The sequence below is a fragment of the Callithrix jacchus genome, chromosome 15, assembly GCF_049354715.1.
Source record: "Callithrix jacchus isolate 240 chromosome 15, calJac240_pri, whole genome shotgun sequence".
Classification (NCBI taxonomy): domain Eukaryota; kingdom Metazoa; phylum Chordata; class Mammalia; order Primates; family Cebidae; genus Callithrix; species Callithrix jacchus.
Window position 1 is genome coordinate 45,383,575 of NC_133516.1, and position 25,337 is coordinate 45,408,911.

At 39.1% G+C, this 25,337-nt stretch overlaps 1 protein-coding gene across 2 annotated transcripts in view; it reads left to right on the forward strand.

Moving 5' to 3' along the window:
• Positions 1-19,268, forward strand: part of SYNPR (synaptoporin) — a 361,132-nt gene extending 341,864 nt beyond the window's left edge. For both annotated transcript variants that reach the window (XM_008981963.3, XM_002758518.6), the window contains 2 exons: positions 11,259-11,450; positions 17,562-19,268. In XM_008981963.3, the coding sequence (XP_008980211.1) occupies positions 11,259-11,450; positions 17,562-17,819 (450 nt within the window). In that variant the 3' untranslated portion in view covers positions 17,820-19,268. The remainder of the gene's footprint in view (positions 1-11,258; positions 11,451-17,561) is intronic.
• Positions 19,269-25,337: the final 6,069 nt, after the last annotated feature.

Sequence of the window (25,337 nt, forward strand, 5' to 3'; positions counted from 1 at the left end):
CATTATAGTGTGGATGAGGGTGACTCCTTGGACTGGCTTAATGTACGTATGATAACCTAGCAGTAAATGTTAAAAATATATCTTCCATATCCATACTATCTCTATTAGACAGGGATCATATTTGTAAACAACTGGATTCTTGTTTGAAGCATCCGGAGGCATTGACTTCTCAAATGGGAGCCATTTGCTTCTCCTGATACTACTGAAGACAGTCTTAGGCAGACTATTACGTGGCATTAAATAATAACATGAATGAGAAAGCTATCCCACATTCAACTAAACTGCAAGCCTTCTGCCTAGGTCATGCTAATACAGTCATGTACCCCATAAGGATGTTTTGGTCAACAATGAATCACTGACAATATGTGAAAGCAGTCCCATTAGATTATAATAAAGCTGAAAACGTCCTATCCCCTGGTGACATTATAGCCATTGTAATGTTGTGGTGGCATAATTACTTTATTTTAAAAATGAATTTAGCGTAGATTAATCATATCGCATTTGTAAAGTCTGCAGTAGTGCACAGTACTGTCTATCCTATGCCTTTATATTTAACTTCCAGTGCTGCAAGCTCTGTTCATGGTAAGTGCCTTATCCAAGTGTACCATTTTTTATGCTTTATACTATATTTGTACTGTACCTTTTCTATGTGTAGATGTGTTTCGAAACACAAATACTTATCATCATGTTACAACTGCCTGCAATATTCAGAACATTCATAGGCTGTACAGGTTTGGAGCCTGTAAGCATAGTCTATACCACATGGCCTAAGCGTGTGGTAGGCTAGACCATCTAGGTTTGGGTAAGTGCATACTGTGATGTTCACACAACGATGAAATCATCTTTTTTAAGAACATAATCCCTGCTGGTTAAGTGACAGATGACTGCATTTCATTAATACTCCTCTGACACTTGTTAATCTCCCAGTTTAAAAATCCTAGGCTCCAAAAGCCTTGGACAACCATCTCTAGCTAGAATTTAAGATATTTTATTTTCACTGTATAGTATTTATGCCTACAGTTTTCTTCTATCTGTGAGAAGCTATATTGGTTTAACATTTGTAGTACACTTATAATTTCTAAGATAACTATGTAAAAAGCATAATTTGCTTTAAATGAAATATTAAGCAATAACACAGGAGCTATGTGGACAAGATCAAAATTAGGTAGGACCAACTGACTAAAATTTAGGGAACATCAATTAAAGTCATTATTCACATAAAATATACCAAAAATCATCTTTCTTCCAAATTTTCGAAAAGCTTGTGATATGCTGTGGTAGTCAAGCCTGACTTTAATTATAAGGAAAATAGTTAAGCTGTCTTTGCTTTAGTTTCCTCATAGGTAAAATGGGGCTAATGTAGTATCTACGTCATAAGGTGAATGATGTTGGTAAGCACTTAGCAGAGTGCTGGCATATGGGAAACACTCAGCAAATATGGGCAGCAGCTACGGCTGCTGGTCCTAAAAGAGCCACCAGTTCTGGAGAGCTTCTGCTCTCCTCTCTACCCTTCTATATCATGATCTGGGCCAGGAGGGGACAGGCATGGATCACACCAATGGGCTTCCTGCTTTCTGGATACCAACTGGGTTTTGCCAGTGGGGAGCCTCAGCAGGAGGTTGGAGAATGGAGGGAAATGGTATCCGGTTATTTGTTCCCACATCTCAGTTTCTGCAAGATATCCTCAAACCCAGGTTTATGCCTGACACGGTTTGGCCTTATCCCCACCCCAAATCTCATCGTGAATTGTAATCCCCTAACTCCCATAATCCCCATGTGTCAACAGTGGGACCAGATGGAGCTAACTGGATCATGGAGACAGTTTCCCCATGCTGTTCTCATGTATGAGTGAGTCTCCGGAGATCTGATGGTTTTATAAGCATCTGGCATTTCCCCTGCTTTCACTTCTCCTTCCTGCTGCCTTGTGAAGAAGATGCCTTGCTTCCCCTTCACTTTGACTGCAAGTTTCCTGAGGCCCCTCCAGCAATGAGGAACTCTGAGTCAATTAAACCTCTTTCCTTAATAAATTACCCATTCTCTGGCAGTTCTTCACAGCAGCATGAGAATGGACTAATACAGTGCCCAAAGCCAAAAAGTACAAAAGTTCAGGCTTATATATTCTTTAGAATTTTTAACCTAGTCTCCCCATCACCATCCTTTGCTTAGTTAAAGAAAACCTGGCTTGAGGCTACTATCTGAAGCCCTTTGATGTAAAAATTCTCAATTCTTTTTTTAACTTTTATTTTAGGTTTAGGGTACATATGCAGATTTGTTACATATGTAAATTGCATGTCACAGGGTTTTGGTGTACCAATTATTTTGTCATCCAGGTAATAGAACCCAAAAGGTTGCTCTTTGATCCTCACTTTCCTCCCATCCTCCAGTCTCAAGTAGACCCTAGTGTCTGTTGTTCCCGTCTTTGTGTCCATGTGTACTTCAGTGTTTAGCACCAACTTATAAGTCAGAACATGCTGTACTTGGTTTTCTGTTCCTGTGTTAGTTTGCTTAGGATTATGGCCTCTAGCTCTTTCCATGTTGCTACAAAGGACATGTTCTCATTCTTTTTTATGGCTGCATAGTATTCTATCATGTATATGTAACACATTTTTTCTATTTAGTCTACTGTTGATGGGCATTTAGGTTGATTCCATGTCTTTGCTATTGTGAAAAATGTGGCAGTAAACATAAACATACATATGTCTTTAGAGGAGAATGATTTATACTCTGTTGGGTATATACCCAATAATGAGATTGCTGGGTTGAATGGCAGTTCTGTTTTTAGCTCTTTGGGGAATCATCACACTGCTTTCCACAATGGTTGAACTAGTTTACACTCCCACCAAAAGTGTATAAGCATTCCTTTTTCTCTGCAACCTTGCCAGCATCTGTTATTTATTTATTTGACTTTTTAATAATAGCCATTCTGACCAGTGTGAGATGATATCTCATTGTGGTTTTGATTTGCATTTTTCTAACTTCTTTTGAAAATGCCTATTCATGTCCTTTGCCCACTTTTTAGTGGGGGATCTTTGTTTTTTGCTTGCTGATTTGTTTAAGTTCCTTATAGATGCTGAATATTAGACCTTTGACAGATGCATAGGCTGCAAATATTTTTTCCCATTTTGTAAGCTGTGTGTTTACTCTGTTGATAGTTTCTTTTGCTGTGCAAAAGCTCTTTAACCAGTTCCCATTTGACAATTTTTGTTTTTGATGCAACTGCTTTTGGTGTTTTTATCATGAAATCTCTGCCAGGTCTTATGTCCAGAATGGTATTTCTTAGGTTATCGTCTAGAGTTTTTATAGTTTTGGGTTTTACATTTAAGTCTTTAATCCATCTTGATTTGTTTTTTATATGGTGTAAGAAAAGGTTCCAGTTTTAATCTGCATAGGGCTAGCCAGTTATCCCAGCACCATTTAATGAATAGGGAGTTCTTTCCTCATTTCTTACTTTTCTCAATTTTGTCAAAGATCAGATGGTTGTAGGTGTGCGAATTTATTTCTAGACTCTCTATTCCATTTTATTGGTCTATGTATCTGTTTTTATAACAATACCATGCTGTTTCGGTTATTGTAGCCTTGTAGTATAGTTTGAATTTGGATAAAGTAATACCTCCAGCTTTGTTCTTTTTTGTTAGAATTGCCTTTGTTATTCGGGCTCATTTTTTCCATATTAGTTCTAAAATAATTTTGTTTTAATCCTGTAAAGAATGTCATTGGTAGTTTGATAGGAATAGCATTGAATCTATAAATTACTTTGGGCAATATTGCTATTTTAGCAATATTGATTCTTCCTCTTCATGAGCATAGAATGTTTTTTCTATTTGTTTGTGTCATCTCTGATTTATTTCAGCAGTGTTTCATAATTCTCATTGTAGATATTTTTCTCCTCCCTGATTTGCTGTATTCCTAGGTATTTTATTCCTTTTGTGGTTATTGTGAATAAGCTTGTGTTCTTGATTTGGCTCTCAGCTTGGATGTTATTGGTGTGTAGAAATGCTACTGATATTACTACACTGTACACTGATTTTGTATCCTGAAACTTTGCTGAAGTTGTGTGTCAGATCAAGGAGCTTCTCTGGGCAGAAACTATGAGATATTCCGGGTAAAGTATCATATCATCTGCAAATAGGGATAGTTTGACTTCCTCTGTTTCTATTTGGATGCTTTTCATTTCTTTCGCTTGCCTGATTGCTCTGGCTAGGACTTCCCATACTATGTTGAATAGAAGTAGTTAGAGAGGGCATTCCTCTCTTTTCTGGTTTTCAAGGGGAATACTTCCTTTCTTTTTTTTTTGACAGAGTCTAGCTCTGTCACCAGGCTGGAGTGCAGTGGCACGATCTCAGTTCACTGCAACTCCACCTCCCGGGTTCAAGCTATTCTCCTGCCTCAGCCTTCCAAGTAGCTGGGATTACAGAAAATGAGCCACCACGCCCAGCTAATTTTTGTATTTTTAGTAGAGATGGGGTTTCACCATGTTTGTCAGGCTGGTCTCGAACTGCTGACCTCAGGTGATCCACCCACCTCAGTGTCCCAAAGTGCTGGGATTACAGGCGTGAGCCACCGCACCTGGCCTTCAAGAGGAATACTTCCGGATTTTGTATAATCAGTATGATGTTGGCGGGGGCGGGGGGTGGTTATCACAGATGGCTCTTTTACTGTGAAGTGTATTTCTTCAGTGCCTACTCTGTTGAGGGTTCTTAACATGAAGGGATGTTGAATTTTATTGAAAGTATTTTCTACCGGGCGCGGTGGCTCAAGCCTGTAATCCCAGCACTTTGGGAGGCCGAGGTGGGTGGATCATGAGGTCAAGAAATCGAGACTATCCTGGTCAACATGGTGAAACCCCATCTCAGCTAAAAATACAAAAAATTGGCTGGGCATGGTGGCGTGTGCCTGTAATCCCAGCTACTCAGGATGCTGATGCAGGAGAATTGCCTGAACCCAGGAGGCGGAGGTTGCGGTGAGCCAAGATCGCGCCATTGCACTCCAGCCTGGGTAACAAGAGTGAAGAAACTCCGTCTCAAAAAAAGAAAAAAACGAAAGTATTTTCTGCATCTAATGAGGTGATAGTGTGGTTTTTATTTTTAGTTCTGTTTATTTGGTAAATCATATTTATTGATTTGTATATGTAGAGCCAACCTTGCATCCCATACTTGATCTTGGTGAATCAGCTCTTTGATGTGCTGCTGGATTCAGTTTGCTAGTATTTTGTTGAGGATTTTTGCACCTATGTTCATCAAGGATATTGGCCTGATGAACAGTGTTTTCTTTTTTAATTGTGTCTCTGTCGGGTTTTATTATCAGGATAATGCTGGCCTCGTAGAATGAGTTGGGGAAGAGTCCCTTTCCTTAATTTTTTGGAATAATTTTGGTAGAAATAGTACCAGTTCTTTATACATCTGGAAGAGTTTGGCTGTGAATCCACCTGGTCCTGGGCTTTTACAGATTGCTAGGCCTTTTATTACTGATTCAATTTCAGAAGCCATTATTAGTCTGTTCAGGGATTCATTTTCCTCCTGGTTTGACCTTGTGAAGTTTGCAGGAATTTACCAGTTTCTTCTAGGTTTTCTAGTTTGTATGTATACAGGTTTTCATAGTAGTTTCTGAGTACTTTATCCACTCAGAGAAGTCAGTGGAGTCAGTGGTAATGTCCCCTTTGTTATTTCTGATTATGTTATTTGGATCTTCTATTTTTTTCTTTACAAGCCTAGCTACAAGTCTGTCTATCTTATTAATTCTGTCAAAAAACCAAATTTAAGAATCATTGATCTTTTGTATGGTTTTCACATCCCATTTCCTTCAGATAAGTTTTGATTTTGACTATTTCTTGTCTTCTGCTGGCTTCGGGGATGATTTGCTCTTATTTCTCTAGTTCCTCTAGTTGTGATATTATGTTCGTAATTTGAGATCTTTGTAACTTTTTGATGTGGGTGTTTAGTGCTATAACCTTCCCTCCTAGCAGTACTTTTGCTGTGTCCCAGAGATTCTGGTTTGTTGTATCTGTTCTAATTGGTTTTGAAGAATTTATTGATGTCTGCCTTGATTCCATTATTTACCTAGAAGTTATCCAGGAGCAGGTTGTTTAATTTCCTTGTAATCATATTATTTCGAGTTATTTTAATAGCACTGATTTTTGTTTTAATTGCTCTGTGGTTCATAAGTGTGGTTGATATGATTTTTTAAAAATTTACTGAGGATGGTAAAATTTTCAATTTTAATTACATTATTATTTGGTCTAATTAAAATCTTGTTGCTGTTGTAAGGGCAGATTTTGCCATGTAAAGTTTTGTTTGGGAGAACCATTGGCTAGTGCATTAATCATCATGTCACATTGTTTTTATTTGGCCTAAGTATAAAATAAGTTTGCAAATACACAAGTTTATATAAAAGAAAAGTAACCATTGTGGAAGACAGTGTGGCGATTCCTTAAGGACCCAGAAATAGAAATTCCATTTGACCCAGCAATCCCATTACTGGGTATATATCCAAAGGACTATAAATTGTTCTATTATAAGGACACATGCACACAAATGTTCATTGCAGCACTGTTTACAATAGCAAAGACCTGGAATCAATCCAAATGCCCATTGATGATAGACTGGACTGGGAAAATGTGGCACATATACACCATGGAATACTATGCAGCCATGAGATCGTGGCTTATAACAATGAGTTCAAAAACTATGAGTTCATGTCCTTTGTAGGGACATGGATGAACCTGGAAACCATCATTTTCAGCAAACTGACACAGGAACAGAAAATCAAACACCACATGTTCTCACTCATAGGTGGGTGTTGAACAATGAGAACACACGAACACAGGAAGGGAAGCATCATACACTGGGGTCTGTGTGGGGGGAACTAGAGGAGGGACAGCATGGGGTGGGGAGTTGGGGAGGGATAACATGGAGAGAAATGCCAGATATAGGTGATGGGAGGAAGGCAGCAAACCACATTGCTATGTATGTACCTATGCAGCAATCTTGCATGTTCTTTACATGTACCCCAAAACCTAAAATGCAATAAAATATATATATTTTAAAAAAAACAAAAAAGTTATCTCTAATTCTACCATTGCTACTTGATATGTTCTTATGTAATGTTAAATACATCAATATATATTTTTAATGAAATTGGGATCATTTTATATATTCCTTCATTCATTTCTCACTCAACAAATGTTGATGGCACCTCTTCTGCCAAGAACCAGCAATGAGCTAGGTAGTCAAAATCCTTGCAACCATGAAACTAACATCTTATTGAAAGAAGTAGGCAAACAAACATTTTCAAATTGTGAAAAGTGCTGAGCAAAGAAGAATAAGGGGATAGAGAGAAAGGTGTACATTTGAAATGCAGAACTCAGGGAAGTCTAACTGGGGAGGGAGACATTAATAAGGACCAGTTATGGTGATAAAACAGGTCATATGGCTATAAGGGATAGGAAAGGAATTCTGCAACAAGCAAATAGCAAGTGTGAAGTCCCTAAGGCAGGAATGTGCCCTTCGACAACATGGCTCTAAGGGATAGGAAAGGAGTTCTGGACAGAGGAAACAGCAAGTGCAAAGGCCCTGGCCTGTATGCACAGGTCTCTACACTGCTGTTTCTACTTTGGTCTATCAAAAACATTTCCTCCTACAGCCATTCATTTCAGAAATATTTATTAAGCAACTACTATGTGTCAGACACCATTCTTTGTGCTGGGCAGACAGTAATGAGCATCATAGGCAAAGATCTGCCCACAAGATACAAGCAAGTAAATATATAATGTACCAGTTGGTGAATGTGAAACTGAGAAAAATAAAACTGGAAAAGGAACATAGGGAATTTAACATAGGATGCTATTTATATGTGGTGGGCAAGAAAACAACATGATAAAATGAAATTTGAGTATTGATTTGAATAAAGAAAGAAGGAGCCATGTGGATCTCAAGGGATGGGGTGCCAAGGGTGCAGCTTTAAGCTACACATGTTCTTGGTGAGTTTGAGCAGCAGAGGGCCTGTGCAGCTGGAGTGAGCACAGGTTCCTGCTATGGAGCATGTAGGTTTCTGCTCTGTAGACTTATATGATTTATATTACTCTTGTTGCTGTCATTGTTGCTTTTATTGGTGATATAAAAGTTTGCATTTATTTGTCACTCACTATTTACCAGGCATTGTGCTAAACATTTGATTTATATTAACTTACTTTATCCTATCATCCTACAAGAGGGTTACCGTTATTATTCCAACTTACAGAGAGGTAAACTGAGGCCTCAAGTAGTCTAGCAAATTACGGACATACAAGTAACAGGTAGTATGTGTCCAAGTACAGACTAAAACCCAGGTCTGTCTGATGACAAAGTCTGAGCTTTTAACTCAGGTAAGAGAAACTTATATTACTGATGCCTTCTTACAAAATGGTACTAGGGGATAAAAGGTTGAACCAGCTTCTTAAAATGTCATCTTTGTTCCAAAGATACAGATCCTTTACTTCAATCAGAAGCTTGTTTATGGAAAAATGACTTCTTACTATTTTTTATATTTAAATTAAGCAGGACCTCAAATCCGTTTTCTTTTTTTTGGAAATGAGATCTCATCCTGTTATCCACACTGAAGTGGCTGGAGTGCAGTGATGCAATCATAGCTCACTGCAACCTCAAACTCCTGGGATCAGGTGATCCTCCCACCTCAGCCTCACAGGTTGCTAGGACTATAGGTATGCAGCACCATATCCAGCTAGTTTTCAAATGTTTTGTAGTGATGGAGTCTCACTGTGTTGCCCAGGCTGGTCTTGAACTCCTGGGCTTAAGCAATCATCCTGCCTTGGCCTCCCAAAATGTTGGGATTATAGTCAAAACCAACTTAAAAAAAAAAACCTTTTTAGTTTCTTCATTTTAAATAGGAAGGTCAGTATTCTGTAAGGCAGATGGCCAGGCTTAGAATCCTTGCTCCTCCACTTACTAATTCATGACTTCAAGCAATTTATTTAATCCTTTTGTATCTCCATTTCCTCAATTGTGAAATGGAGTCAGGATTAGTATCTATTTCATGGTGCAGTTGTCAGGATTAAGTGAGTCAAAACATGTAAACTTGGAATAATACTTGACACATAATAAGCATTCAATAAATGTTAGGTATGAATATTATTATTTGAACAAATAAATCTAACATAGTTTTCTTCAATTGCTAGTTGAAAGGTCTTCACATGACTCTCTTCTGTTTCCCCAATCTACTGGCCTTTTAACAAGTCTATTTCTAATTATGCTGAATATAAATAATGACCACAATTGTATTATAGGTAAAGTTATAGGGTAACTGTGGGCTCTAACAAATATGTAATGTCAAGAGAATAGAGTCCACATTTTGCATTTTTTTATCCTCCATAAGACTTTCCTCAATACTCGGCACATTACTCAAAAATTACTATGTGAATAAAAGCATGAATGAATTAAGGTACCAGATTGAACACGAACAGAAAGCCATGATTTGACACAGTCAATCTGGCTTATATATTTGTAACTATTCCTCTAATTTCAAATTCAGACCCAAACACCTGAGTTTTTTTATTCCAAATGTTATTAATTACTGTTGACACAGCTGTAGATATTGTATTTGTTTGATTGTTTATACCGCTACCTCATCTCAGAAAGGCTCATAAGGACATTTAAAATCCAAGATGTAATTGAATGAAAATGAAAAGTAAAAAGAAGAAAGGGAATAAAAAACAAAATAAGGAATCACGTTAAAATACCCATGCCATCAAAACCCTATGAATGGGTCACACATTGGCCCTTAATTTTCTAGAGGTATCATGAAAAAAGGTGAACTGGTGAGTTGCGTAATTCACAACAGCCACTGGATCAAATGAGTTGCCGAAGATTCAGCCACTCTGAAGTGAGACCCTCCAGAACATTCTCCACAAAGATCACCCCTAACAACTATCCAGCACAACAGCATCTTTAGAGTTTAAGAGTTCCCTCAGTGTAGATCATGGGATCATGATGAAAAGTAATTCAGCCACATGATGAGAGCAAGATACAGAGCAAGTCAGATGCACTATGCCCTTGGGTAGGAAAAAAATACAGCCAAATTTTCTACTTGAGGAGGTTATTATTAAGAGCAAAAGAGCAGCCTGTTTCTGCTGGCATATCAGATTTACTTTTTTTCTTTTCTGGTCAGTGTTTTTATTATTTTAGGTAAGCAGCATGAAGCATGTTTACAGTAGTCAAAAATATATATATTGTCAATCTGAAATTTTTTTCTACTGTTAGAACATGGACAGTCACTCCTACCTGCCACCTCATCTGAGTCATGAGGGAGGATATGAGACATAGCCCCCATAATCAGAAGTTTGGAGATGGTCTCTAAAATGCTCATCCCCTTACATCCTAAAAATTTTGTTTGATATGAATGAAAGCTTCTTTCCCCTATAAACAGCAGATGATTTTCAGAGTCAAAAAGATTTGAATTCTGGCTCTACCACTTTCTGTATGTTACCTTATATTTATGAGTTTCAGCTTCCTCCTCTTTAAAATGGGCATAAGAATACTGTCTAACATGATTATTGTAAGAATAATTTTATACCAAACCTCTCACCCATAGCAGACATTCAAAAACATTATAGCTCTTATTGTCTTCCACTTAACACAGTTCTAGGTATACAATAGATAACACATTGGTTGTTAAGTGAATAAATGAATGAATGAATGAGTGAACATTGTCAACCAAGAGTCTTCAACAGTTAGCAGACAGATCTCCAAATGTCTGGAATCATGACAGCTTGGTAATTAAGAGGTTGGACTCAGTAGTAGGGTTGCCTGGATTTGAATCCTGATGCCATCATGAATTATCTGTGAAGTCTCAGACAAGCTATCCAACCGTTCTCTACGTTAGTTTAACGTCTGCAAATAGGATGATGTACCATTCCTTACAGGGATGTTGTAGGAACAATTAGGTGCAGGTTATAAAGTCCTTAGGGACTTTAAAGAGGAGGAAGCTGAAACTCATAAATATAAGGTAACATATAGAAAAAAGAATAAAGTCCTTAGGGACTTTATTCCTGGGATTAAGCATTTAATAAATATTATTATTTATTTTGTGGAAAGACTAATATCACAAAGCTTTCTTTTATTTGTTTTTCAAAATCTTTTCTCTGGTTTCAGTGCTATGGGATCTTAAAATTTTCCAAAAGGCAAATCAAATAGTTACATAAACAAATCAACTTGTTTCTAGAACTCACATTTTCTTTCACCACTTTCTCTTCTGATTTGTTTCTGTAGGACTTCATTGTCACTGTAGTCTTCTCGTTCCTGTGGTTGGTGGGTTCATCAGCTTGGGCAAAAGGACTGTCTGACGTCAAAGTTGCAACAGATCCCAAGGAAGTATTGCTATTAATGTCAGCTTGCAAACAGCCATCCAACAAATGCATGGCTGTCCACAGCCCTGTTATGTCAAGCTTAAACACTTCTGTGGTAAGTATTTTTCATCTATGCTTTACTGTTCATATCTTTGTTTGCCAGTCAAAATAATAAGAAAAACATCTCGGAAGTCGTCTTGAAAATTGTTGCCTACACAACTAGGTGAATCAAAAGGTGAGATAGTTCACCTCAGGTGCAGGATGATCACTTGGCCCTCGGGTTGTTTTACTGTCAGAATCCATCATTCCTAATAAGAGCAATTAAAGAGTTTTTAATAAGAACCTAGTAGGTATTAGCAGCTGTTGCTTTGGTGACAGTCCAGCTGAAACTCTAAGCCAGAAGCAAATATGAAATCCAAATTTTGGCTGGGCACAGTGGCTCACACCTATAATCCCAGCACTTTAGAAGGCCAAAGCAGGAGAATCACCTGAAGTCAGGAGTTCAAGACCAGCCTGGCCAACATGGTGAAACCCCATCTCTACTAAAAATGTAAATAATTAGTCAGGCCTGGTGACTCACACCTGCACTTCCAGCTACTAGGGAGACTGAGGCATGAGAATCCCTTGAACCCGGGAGGCGGAGGTTGCAGTGAGTCGAGATCATGCCACTGCACCTCAGCCTAAGCAACAGGAGACTCAGTCTCAAAAAAAAAAAAAAAAAAAATCTCAACTTTAAGGTTGAAGCCTGACAGAAGTTAAAAAAAAAATATTTGAGAGCATACAAGTTCCTGGCAAGATAATATTGTTCAAGCCACATGTAGTTGGAATACACCCAACCAATTAGAGAAAAATACACAGACCTAGTAGAATGAAAAAAAGAAATATATGATATAAAAAAGCTACTTACAATAGCTATGGTAATATTTAAATTTTCTCAATGCTTCTGGTTTACTTTATAACTTTGGAAAAGCTGTGCTGTCTTAGTTGAACAAAGTCAAATATTATCATCAAGAGCATGGCTTTTATAAGAAGAGAGAAAATCTGACAGCAGGGACACTAAATTGGATTTTTAATTTATAAGTGTAAGAACTTGTATTATTTCAAAGAAAGAAGCTGTATCTGAGAAATACGTAAGCTATAATGGCAGGGAAAAGCAGCAGTTATTGAAGAACAGAAGGCTCAGCAGTGTTTGCTGAAAGAACATTTTTTAGCACACCCCAGAAATAATTATCTTTGCTTCAAGATTAACCTGTGTTTCTACAGCTTTCTGAAATTCAATCTGAGAAGGCACTTAAGAAGAGAAAAAGGGTTGCTACTCTGAATGGACTGTGATTTCTGCTTTGGCAAGATAGTTACCATGAAAAGAAATTCTGCCTTAGGGTCTCACAATCATTTTTATTCATTGCTGACTACACTTGTAAATAAATACTTTGAGGTATACATTACCATATTTACTTATACTCCTGTAGGTTGTTTATAGGCAGTATTTAATGAAAGCTATTACAACCCTGATCTCAAAATCCAAGAGGACAAAGATAAAATTGCTTTGTTAGTTTAATACTTAATCTTCCAATAAATTATGACATTCTGCATGGTTCTTCTAATTCTACTTCTGATATATCTCATGATTTTTAGACTAAAACATAGAAATTATGAAAGAAAAACAATGTGATGTGTTTCCTAAAACCAAAATAAAGAACGAATTGAAACCGAATACCATGATGTGTGTGAAAGGACAGGTCCAGTGGTGTTTATAGTCCCTATCAGCTAACAGTCTTCTAGTTCCTAGCAATAGAAAACTCAGTTCAAACTGGCTAAGGCAAACCAATCCTCAGACCCCTAAAATCTGTTATTTGCAGTTCATTTCTGGTACCAATATTTGTATGCATTAGAATAATCAAAGCTGACTCTAACTACATCAGGAAAAAAGTATTTGGAAGGATATTAAGTAGCTCATACAATTTGATGAGACCTGAGGAAAGAGAGCCTAGAAAGAGCAGTTCTCTGGAGCAGAATCGGAGTTCTAGATGTTCAGTACCAAAGAATTGTTTCTCAGAGTTGCCAGTAGTGGAAAATTTTATCTAACCTTGCATTGCTCTGCTCAAAATGCAGAGTTCCAGGAGAGAGCCCAAGCCATTTGACTAAAACTTGGCTCTGCAAAGAAAATCAGACTTCTATTACCAACAGTGGGGAAAACGACATTAATCAACCAAAAACACAATATTTTTATTACAAATTGCTTGGCTTCAAATCATATTAAGCTAGCTTATGCAAAAACTGAAATTAATTGGAAATCCATTAAAAACGTGTCTTCCTAGGGCACAACCCAACAGCCAGGAACTGGAAGACTTTCAGGAAGCTAGACAACCCTCATCCTCCATCTCTCATCTGTCTTTCTTTCTGCATCCCTGTCCCTTTCTGCATGTTTATTACACTATTCTCTCTTTTCAGATGAAACTTTTTTTTTTCCATCCACACAGCAGAAGATAGTCACTCTACAGTTTCTAACTTTATATGTATTTTTTAAAGAAACAGCTTGGACTGAACGAAAATCACTCGGGTCCAATTCCAAATTTCTGATAGAGAGAATCTCATTAGCCCACCTTGGGCCGGATGCCCACCTCAGTCTCATCAGTTATGAACAGAGGGTTTGGGGAATGATGTAGTAGAAACATGGCTCAGAGAACACACTTTACTGGGCAAACATAGTTTTTGGAGTAGGAGCCAGACACATACCACAATAAATATCCTTTACAAGTAAATGAATCTGTAAGTAATAGTCATATTCTCTACCTTGGTAACAAATTTACTTTCTTCAAAGCACTTTGGCATCTACACTTTTACAGTAACACTAAAATGTAGGTAAGATATCCAGATAGTACAAATACTGGGAGCTGAGGTAAACTCTCTAATCCTTAGTTTTATCATCTGTAAAATGGGGACCATTGTTTAACAGATCTCAAGACTGTTGAAAAATTCAGTGAGATAATCTATTAAAAAAAAAAAAAAAACTTAGCGGGCCAGGCGCGGTGGCTCACGCCTGTAATCCCAGCACTTTGGGAGGCCTAGGTGGGTGGATCACAAGGTCAAGATATCCAGATCATCCTGGTCAACATGGTGAAACCCTGTCTCTACTAAAATTACCAAAAAAAAAAAAAAAAAAAATTAGCTGGGCATGGTGGTGCACGCCTGTAATCCCAGCTACTCAGGAGGCTGAGAGAGGAGAATTGCCTGAACCCAGGAGGTAGAGGTTGCAGTGAGCCGAGATCGCGCCATTGCACTCCAGCCTGGGTAACAAGAGCAAAACTCCGTCTCAAAAAAAAAAAAAAAAAAAAAAACTTAGCATGATGCCCAGCTTATGGCAAATGCTCTATACGTGCCAACTGAAAATGGCTACTAAAATATGATCATTCCTAAATGTCACACAGTGTTAGAGCCTGAGGAGGAAGAAATAATGCTTTTCAGTTTCTCAATTTCTTTCAAAGTTTCACTAAGCATAAGTATTTTAGGCATCATTTCTACTTTTGCTTCTCCAGCTTTACTTCAGACAATCTTCATACATCTTTTTAGACAATCTAGATCCTATCTCCCCATTTTATTGCATGTTATGTACAGTCTCTTTCAATTTCTCTTTCTGTTGTCCCAAGTCTGAGCTTGAATCAGAATCCTCACCCCAATTTCCATTGCAACAAATGGCAAAAAGGAATTGAAGGGCCCAAGTGCCCCTCAAATGTGCCAGCCAAGAGATCTGTGATGCTGGGGTAAGAAACCAGTACTCCTCAAACACTGAAATGCCTTGTTTACGTTCTTACTGTTAAGTAGCATTTCCTTGATGTCTAAGTTTTTCTTCAGCATCCCTTTTTAAAAAAACCAATAGTAATAGAGAAAAGAGAGAGATCAATAGATAGGAAATAGCTAAAATTACATCCCTGGGCAGAGCCATCCTCCTTGTCTGAGACGATTCCTTGATAAGTTTTTTTCCTTTCCTTTCCTTTCCTTTTTCTGTTTTTTGTTTTGTTTTGTTTTTGTTTTGAGACAGCGTTTTGCTCTGCCACCCAGACGGGAGTTGCAGTGATGCAATCATAGCTCACTATAACCTGGAACTCTCGGGTTCAAGATATGCCTTCCAAGTACCCCTTCTGAGTATCTGGGACTATAGGCATGAGCTGCCATGCCCAGCTAATTTTTTTTTAACAGACAAAGTCTTGCCATGTTGCCCAGGATCCTTGATAATTTTTTATACTCATGTATTGGCATACACTTATAAAAGTGCAATTTAATGAAGATCCCCCTTTTAATGGAAAATATTCTGGTTACACATGGTAAAATGGTCCTATATGAAATTAGAGTTTTGTCAGTAGTTAACTTATTTATTTTGTTCAAGAAACTATTACACCTTATTTATGATTTATATCTCCCTCAGCAGGTAGCCTAGAGCATGGCACGAAATAGGTTCTCAATTAGTGTTAAAAGGAAGAAAAGAGGATGCAAGAAGAGAGAAGGAAGAAAGAGGGAGGACTGGATAAACCAGTCTCTAATTAGGTCAATTGGGGGCCTAGATACTTGATTTTGGTTATTGTAGTCTCTCAAGAACATGATTTCACTGTTTATGCCTCAGTTCAATGTATGCTGCAGCAAAAAAAAAAAAAGTTAACAAAATACAATTCATGGAAATATTTTAGAAAGTGATTCAGAGCATAGGCTACCATTTGGTATTTGCTCATGTGTCCAGCACTGTCTAGCTACTTTACACACATCCTCTTTAATCTTCCCAGCTGTCTTCCAAGAAGGGAATTCTTGTGTCCGTTCCATACAAGAAAAACAGAAAGGAAGTCTACAGACTAAATGCCTTGTCCCAAGATAGCAGGGCAAGAAAGTATAGTGCCCAGGCCACTTCCGTTTCAAAGCCTAAAGAGATTACTCCAAGACTAATATACCATTTGCGTGCTGCTAAAATACTGAAATACTTTGATAAATAGTCTTAGCTCCAAGCCTCCAAGGTCCGGCTTCTTGACTACACCAGTGGTCCCTCTGCCACCACTACCCACAAGGCACTCTGGATCATCTCACTGTTCAGAAACCACAGGATAAATTTTGACCCAGCAAGGGACTTCCAGCACCCTATTCTAGGGCTGAGTTACTGCCCAAGTCCATTTTGATTGGTCAGTGTCTTGCTAGGGTGGTGACTAAATATACTTTCATGTTATCACAGCTTTGCATTGTACTACTGTTACCTGTCTCCATTAGGGGGCTGTTAAAGCAGACTGCCTGTGGTTAATTCCCAAGTCAATCGATCAACCAGCCTTGGAAGAGGCTGCAGAACAAGCTATGGAATGAGGACTTCTGTTTGGGCCTCATGCAACAGCAAACAGTTCTACATCCATCAAACCTTAGGCCCTGGGGAAGCAACACCCAGTCCTCTGACTCACTGACACCCTCTGGAGAGTAAGAGGAATTTCCATAGGAAAGTTTCACATCCACTTCTTAAGAAAACATTTTGTACTTCTTTGAAACCTGCATCTTACTCATAGTCCGGTTTCAGCATTCACTTATGCATGTGAGAATCACAGAAAGTACAATTATTCAAACAGCCAACCTCTTAATATGCTATCATGAATATGCTTATTTGCATATCAGCTCTACCATTGCTTATGCTATATTTTTAATTGACTCACTTTCTTTATGTGATTGCAATAAATGGGAAAACAAAAGCAGAATCTCTAACCATAAAGAGAAGATAGCCTTATAAATGAATACCCCATTATTAAAGTGAAAATTCTCATCCCTATGCCACCTGGAAATAATCTTACACACCATGAAGGATACTTTATTTGGAGAATGAATGATGGTTTAAGTAAGGGTTCCAGTTAGGGAGTCAAAACAGGGTTTGAATCCCAGATCTACTACTCAGCAAGCCACGTGACCTTAGACAAGATTTCCACATCTGTAGTATGGGTATGACAATAGCAACTTCTTCTTAGACTGATTCTTAGACCAAGTGAATTGATACACATCAAGTCCTTTATGTAGTGCCTGACATTCGTGCCTGCATCTTATAAAGGTCAAATATTCTCAATGAAATACCAGTTCCACATGGAAAACTTGGAAGAGGACTCAACATTAAAGTGAAAAGTGATCTTTTGAATTGCAAAGAGTTTTTCCAAAATTGAAATTTTTCTTGGGTTTCTGTCAGTCTATCAATTCATTGGCTTTGATTCTCTTTCAGGTCTTTGGATTCTTGAACTTTATTCTCTGGGCTGGAAACATATGGTTTGTTTTTAAGGAGACTGGCTGGCATTCTTCAGGACAGAGATATCTTTCAGATCCGATGGAGAAACACTCCAGCAGCTATAATCAAGGTGGTTACAACCAAGACAGCTATGGGTCAAGCAGTGGGTACAGTCAGCAGGCAAGTTTGGGGCCATCCTCAGATGAGTTTGGCCAACAGCCTACTGGCCCCACTTCCTTTACCAATCAAATTTAACACAGTAGCATTTACATTCTTCTAGAGATAGTCTCACCACATTCCATTTCAGTGGCAGAAGAATTTTTTAAGAGTTTCAATCAATTATTAATGCAGAGAGTATTGAATGTAAATCAGAGATCTCTAGTCCTCATTAGGGAAGAAAGTCCTGGGTTGTGATAAATGATACTTAGAGATGAGATGACATGAAGAGATATATTATTCATCACAGATGGCTAATTGGAGAGCACCTTGTTATATCCACAGATACTTTCACGTTCATTTTGTATGTGTGTTGAAGTAGTAGAAGTATTTTGTAGCTTAAAGTCTCTAGTAAGTAATATGCATAAAGTAAATCAGATAGCATTGAATTTTCTTATGCATTTTGATGGGAAAGATGTTATAAATTTGATGTATCACAAGATGCATGTCTTATTATTTTTTAGTTTTAGGTCCTATAGGACTATGAGTCTTTAAGTTATTTGTTTCAGAAAATTACTCTTTTTTTTATGTGATGAATCAATGCTCATATGATTTATGTATGTAAGTGCATGAATAAGCATTTTCTCACACAATGAACATTTGAACTGTGTTTACGAAAATTTTCTGGTTTGCACCATGAATTTGTCAAATGAATATTTATAGGAACATATTCACTTCTTTGTATACTTTGTAAACTTTGCAAATTTGTCTCCTCTGGCTTTACCTAAGTTCTGAATGCATTGTAATTGAAATCTGGGGTTTTCGTTTTCCTCTATTAGTAGAATTTAGTATTACATGTGATAACTGCCCAATATTTATTCTATTTACTTAGCTAAATATTTACATTCTTGTAACCTTTTATGGTGTTTCGTGGCTCTTATCTTGTGGACCATAAATAACATGGCCTAATAACTGTTTGTGTTTATGGAGTGTTGTTTTCTTAGAATAATGGAGATGCAGATATAGAACCGTAGTCAAGATACTGCCTTGCTGAAGTATTAATTTGTAAGGAATATTCTGTAGAACCTACACTACCAGGTACACTTTAAATCCTGTTTATTTGTAAAGCTAATATGTTCCTCAATGTAATTATTAAAACTTCTCAAGTCACAGCTAAACTTACTAATTCTGATTTGAGTATAACCCATAAATTAGAAATAGCTTCCATGTGCCACTCTGTTTCCAGAGAGAGGTCTCATGAAATATTCTCCAGAATGTATTTATTACCAAGAAAATGCCAAACTTTACTTCTTCATTTTAACTCAGTTGAAATACCAGGGCCCGATAGAAAGGGCAAGCTTAGCATCTGTATTTCCAGATAAAAGTTGTTATCGATATATAAACTCGTTTTGTGAGTGGTGATGTTGCAAGAATTTTAGCACAAAACAGCCTTGTGTCTTAGATGATATCTGTAACCAGTTTCTGAATCCCGTTGGATAAATCTGTATTGTGATATCTATTTGACCTTAATAAAGTTATTGCATACAATGCTGATTGGACAATGGACAATTATAACAGTAGAATCTGGTTGGCTTTAACAATGACCAAACAGGAGTTAAATGCACAATGTCTCCAATCTGTCACCCTGTACTTGTTCCATGAGCCCAGTGAGGTTTGTTCATTCATTCCACCATTCTAGGACTTCCTACCCATCACTGTGCATGCCACTGGGGATGCAGTAGTAAAAAGCAAAAACAGGCCATATGTTAAGAAGTATACACTCTATTAGGAGAGACAGACACTAAAATAATCACACCCCAATTATGCTGAGTGCAACAAAGAGAGGCACAAGATTCCATGGGAACATCTGTCAGAGAGGTTTGAGCTAGTCAAGGAAAAGTCAAGAAGCTTCTGACCTGAAGACTACACACGGTTTAGCAAGGACAAGAAGGGAGAGATGCATGTCCCAGGCAGAGAACAGCCTGGCAAAGCTCTCTGATGGTAAGAGACAGGATGGATATGTAGGGTTGCCAGAGTTTAATGAAGAAAAGGCTTTTCACGAAGTGTGACTGCTGATGGAGACATGGGTGAAACCTGTCTGAATGCCTAATCACGAATTGTCTTTATCCAAAAAAGCTAAGGGAAAGCATTGAAGGATGCATGAGCAGGGAAGGGATGTGATCAGATTAGCAAGTTGAAAGGATCTCAGTGGCTACAGGGTAGAGATTGGATTAGGGGAAGACAAGGGAGAAAAACATCCTGAGGATAAGGAAAGAGGCCTTTAACTCCTAACACCTATGAGGTGGTGGGCTGGGAGTGGGAGGAGGGGATGTGGTATGAGTTCTCTCTGCTCCCATCGCCACTCCCATTTCCCCCTTATTTCCTGGGATGATGGCTGGATTTGACTGCTTTCTTCAGCACTGTGCATGAGAAGAAAGTGGCCTCTGCTTTGAAAGCTGTCATGAACACTGTAAAATGGAGAAATCCTCCCAACCAGCAGTGATTTTTACCAGCCTTAGCAGTTCCAAAGCACTCTGGACACTGATAAATGGAAAACACTACCTGCCCTGGTTGAGATAGAGACATGCTTCCACAGTCCACTGCAGATTCACAATAAAGACCTGCCCTAACCCAGTGGGGATTTTGCTCAACTAACTCATTCCTTCTGGTTTCAAGAAAAGAGCAATAGATTTGGTCTTTTTTAAAAGACGAGTACTAGCAGGTGAGTTTGAGTCTATGTGTCCAATAAGCTTAATTTGGATTCTCAGCTTCAGTGCTCGCTAGCTGTGTTTCAGGGTATGACTTCACCTTCCTGCAACCTTTGTTTTTTAGGAGGCGGTAAAGCATAGATTTTAAATGGATGGGCCCTGATATCAGACTGTCTGGGTGAGAATTGCTGCACTGCCATTTCCTTGACTCTTCTTTTTCTTCCTGAGTGCTTCTTCAAAGCCCTGGGACTTTTCTGAAGCCACAGCCTATAGGCAAGTGCAGTCTGGAAATGCAGGGGAGTTAACATGCTAGGGAGCACCTTCAAACACTGGGGGCTGTGGGCAGATCAATAAATGCCTTTGCTAAGATACTTAATTTCTCATTCATTCAGTTTCCCCATCTCTACGACAGGGATAACAGCAATATCTGCCTTGTAGGACTAAAGTCAGGATGAGAAAGAAACCATCTAGCCATGTGACAGAATTAGAACAGCTTCTTGCAGACAGCAAGCAGCCTCTGGGTTTGGGTTTTTTTGAACGCAAGACTAACACAAGAGCTGAATACAAGGAGCTTATTCCAGGAGTCAGGAGTGACAAAGTGGGGAGAATCAGACAGGAAAGGAGGAAAAGCCAATAAAAAGATGTGTTCATGTTTTGCTGGTAATGCAGTAGGAGCTCAGTTTCACCAGGTCTCTGAGCAGTGTTCGTAATGGCTCCAGTGATAGCCATCAAGGAGCAGGAGCTGGAGTGTTGACCTACCAATCCCCAGCCCTCACTGGCTAAGAGTTGCCCAGAATAGTGGTAACTTTCCACATTTCCAGGTTATACTTGCCTCGAGACTAAGCAGGCTCCTAGGACTTCAGAGAAACAAGCCCTGAGTTCTAACATTTCAGGCAGTGGGCTGGGGGAAAGGGGAGAGGCACTGGCATGGGTCCTATTATCACCATCCCCTCCCCCATACCTGGGGACAGGGTCCTTGAGGAAAAATAAAGGGGAAGCCCTAGGAGGTACATGCATGAGGAGGGCAGGGGGCCATTATCAACAAGAACCAGAACAATCCTTCAATCTGTGACTGAAGTTAGACACTGACCAAAGGAAAGCAACATAGGGCATGCAAATCACCCACTACAGAGATCAATGAACGTTACTATTCTCACTTAGTCTGCAAAAGGGGGCTGTAGATAATCTCACCTCATAGGAACTGAGTTGGTTGTCTGTGGAAGAGGTTAATGAACTGTATACTTCTGGGTATAGTTACCGATTATGAATGTTGAGGTATGAAACTACTCCACACGTACAGAAATTTGAGTGTTGGGGATTATTTATATAGGTAAACTCATGCCATGGGGGTTTGATGTATACATTATTTTGTCACTCAGGTACTAACCAAACTACATGATAGGTGTTTTTTCTGATCCTCTCCCTCCCACCCTCCACCCTCCAGGAGGCTTCAGTGTGTGTTATTCCCCTCTTTGTGTCCATGTGTTCTCACAGTTTAGCTCCCACTTATAAGAGAACACACGGTATTTGGTTTTTTGTTCCTGGGTTAATTTGCTTAGGATATGGCCTCCAGTTCCATCCATGTTGCTGCAAAGAATGTGATCTTATTATTTTTTGTGGCTGCATAGTATTCCATGGTACATATGTACCACATTTTCTTTATCCAGTCTACTGTTGATGGGCATTTAAACTGATTCCATGTCCTTGCTATTGTGAATCATGCTGCAATGGACATATGTATCCTATGTGTCTTTATGATAGAATGACTTACTATTCCTTTGGGTATATATCCAGTAATGGGATTGTTGGGTCAATCAGTAATTGCTTTTAGCATTTGAGGAATGGCCATACTACCTTCCACAGTGGCTGAACTGACACTCCCAACAGTAGTGTATAAGGATTCCCTTTTCTTTTGAGATAAGGTCTGGCTCTATCACCCAGGCAGAAGTGCCTGGCTCACTGCAACCTCTGCCTCCCGGGCTTAAAGTGGTCTTCCCACCTCAGTCCCCTCAATAGATGGGACTACAGGTGCACATCACAATGCCTAGCTAATTTTTTGTATTTTTCTGTAGAGATGGAGTTTCGTCATGTTGCCCGGGCTGGTCTCAAACTGCTGAGTTCAAGCAATCTGCCTGCCTGAACCCTCCAAAGGGCTGGGATTACAGGTGTGAGCCATAGCACCCAGCCAGCATTCCCTTCTCACCAGCATTTGTTATTTTTGACTTTTTAATAATAGCCATTCTTACTGGTGTGAGATGGTATCTCCGTGTGTGTGTGTGTGTGTGTGTGTTTTGAAGCCTGAGTTTTTATAAGTCAAATTTCTAATTGCACCGAGGTGAGCAAAACATAGTACCTGGCATCTTTTGAGCTTATACTCAAGATTGAAAGAGTCAAATAGGAGACAAGTAAATTAACCAAACATGTAAGAATGAACTGTGATTAATGCTGTAAGGAAAATAAACAAGGGACAGGGTAGGAAAGAATGGCATAGGGTGGTCAGCAAAAGCCTCTGTGAAGAGGGGACATGTAAGTTGGGACAAGAAGAGTAGCAAGGAATCAGCCACGCATAGAATATTTTAGGCAGAGGGGAGAGTGCATCTAAGGACCTAATGAGGGGAGACTGCTGGGTGCCTTCAAAGGACTGATAAGAAAAAAGCTACTAGGGCTGGACATGCAAGGGGCGGGGCAGGAGTTGGGGCTGCAGAGTTTGAAAGAGCCAGGTTATGAGGGCCCTTGGAGGACATGGGAAGCAGACTCTATTCTAAGAGAAATGGGAAGCCACTGGGCAAATAAACAGGACTATGACATGACTTAATTTTCTCTTCAAAGAAATCCCTCTATCAGATTCTTGGCTTTCATATTGTACTATCATTAGACAAGATGTCACCTTTGCGGGAAGCTGGGTAAAGGGTTCATGGGACTTTGTACTGTTTTTGCAACTTCTTATAAAGGATGATGCTGAAAATGGATTAATGAATTCATCCGTTCATTCACCAGCTCTTTATGGAGCACCTACCATGTGCTAAGCTTTGTTCTAGATGCTGGGGGAAAAAATCAGATGAATTCAAATAGCAATAAATGTTAAAGAGGAAATAAACCAGGAAGGCATGAAGAAGAGCAATAAGCTTGGAGGAAGATGGGTACAGGAGGAGATGCCAGAAGCCCTAGAATTAGGATATGGCAGCCTGAGTTAGGACGGGAGCCCCCATAGTGCTCAGCAACAGCTCAGGCTGGTTCTTGGGTCTTAAATATTGGTTTGGGCAAATCTTTTTTTTTTTTTTTTTTTTTTTTTGAGACAGAATTTCGCTCTTGTTACCCAGGCTGGAGTGCAATGGCGCAATCTCAGCTCACCGCAACCTCCGCCTCCTGGGTTCAGACAATTCTCCTGCCTCAGCCTCCTGAGCAGCTGGGATTACAGGCATGCGCCACCATACCCAGCTAATTTTTTATATTTTTAGTAGAGACAGGGTTTCACCTTGTTGACCAGGATGGTCTCAATCTCTTGACCTCGTGATCCACCCGCCTCGGCCTCCCAAAGTGCTGGGATTACAGGCGTGAGCCACCGCGCCCGGCCCTGGGCAAACCTTAAACACTGGCCAAAGAATAACAAATCTTCACTTTATAGAAAGCTCTTTGTACTGTTCAAAGTTCATAACATCTAACATTTCATTTGCTCTCTCATCAGCCCAGTGAAAGGGTAAGTGCCATTGTTCCCATTTGAAAAAACAAAAGTGTCCTAAACTGAGTTTTCCTAGAATCTAATTCTCTCTAAGAATTCAAGTACAAGTAGGAGGGTGGGGAAGTGAACCAAGGAAGAAAAGGAAAACAATATATCTTGCGTTATGGAGAAGATTATTGCTATGGGCAATGGCGCCTCAATCCCATGAGAGAATATGAAACCCAGAGCAGAACACTGCTCAGCCCAACCAGGGTCAAAAGGAGCTGTGATATTTACCTGCTCGCTCTGTCAGTCACTGAATGAGGGCTGCTCTGGGAGAATCGTAACTCCCTAGCACTTTCTGATCACCCTGTCCAAGGGCTAGAACAGATAGAGAAGGCATCAGAAGCGGTGAGAGTGCTGGTAGTTGGGGGTTATTAGGTTAGTGCAATTGTGAGTCCCAAGAGGATATAGGTGGGCTACCTGTAGAGTATGCCACACTGAGGTTTAGCAGTGTTAAATAGCTCACCGAAAATCTCTTTTAATCCCAAAAGGTTTTTTTTTTTAACCATTAACTCCTCAGTCTACTTAGCATATAAATATGACTTTAATCCCAATATTTCAAATGGTTTTATCTAGACATCTAAAGATAACAATTTTTGATAGCAACTATAAACCAATAGCTAACATTTATTGAGTGCTTACAATGTGTCAGCCACTGAATTAAGCATTTTGCATTTAACCACAACACTGTGCAACAGATACTAGTATTACTCTATATAACAGTTTAGAAAACCCAAATGTAGAAATTAGATAATGACAACATCCTCGTGAACACCTGCACTAGTAAGAATAGTTCTTAGGGCCAGGTGCGGTGGCTCACGCCTGAAGAGATCGAGACCATGGTGAAACCCTGTCTGTACTAATAAATACAAAAATTAGCTAAGTGTGGTGGTGCACGCTTGTAGTCCCAGCTACTCGGGAGGCTGAGGCAGAATTGTTTGAACCTGGGAGGCAGAGGTTGCAGTGAACCGAGATCGTGCCACTGCACTCCAGCGTGGTGCCTGGTGACACAGCAAGACTGTGTCTCAAAAAAAAGAATAGTTCTTAGTTACTACCAGGTACTGAGCACCTACTCTGCACAGAGAACTACGCTATACAATTTATATCCATTTTCCTGTTTGATGTTCACAGGAAATGCAAGATAAATATATTGTTGTACCAAGTGAATAGGAACACTAAGATTCATAA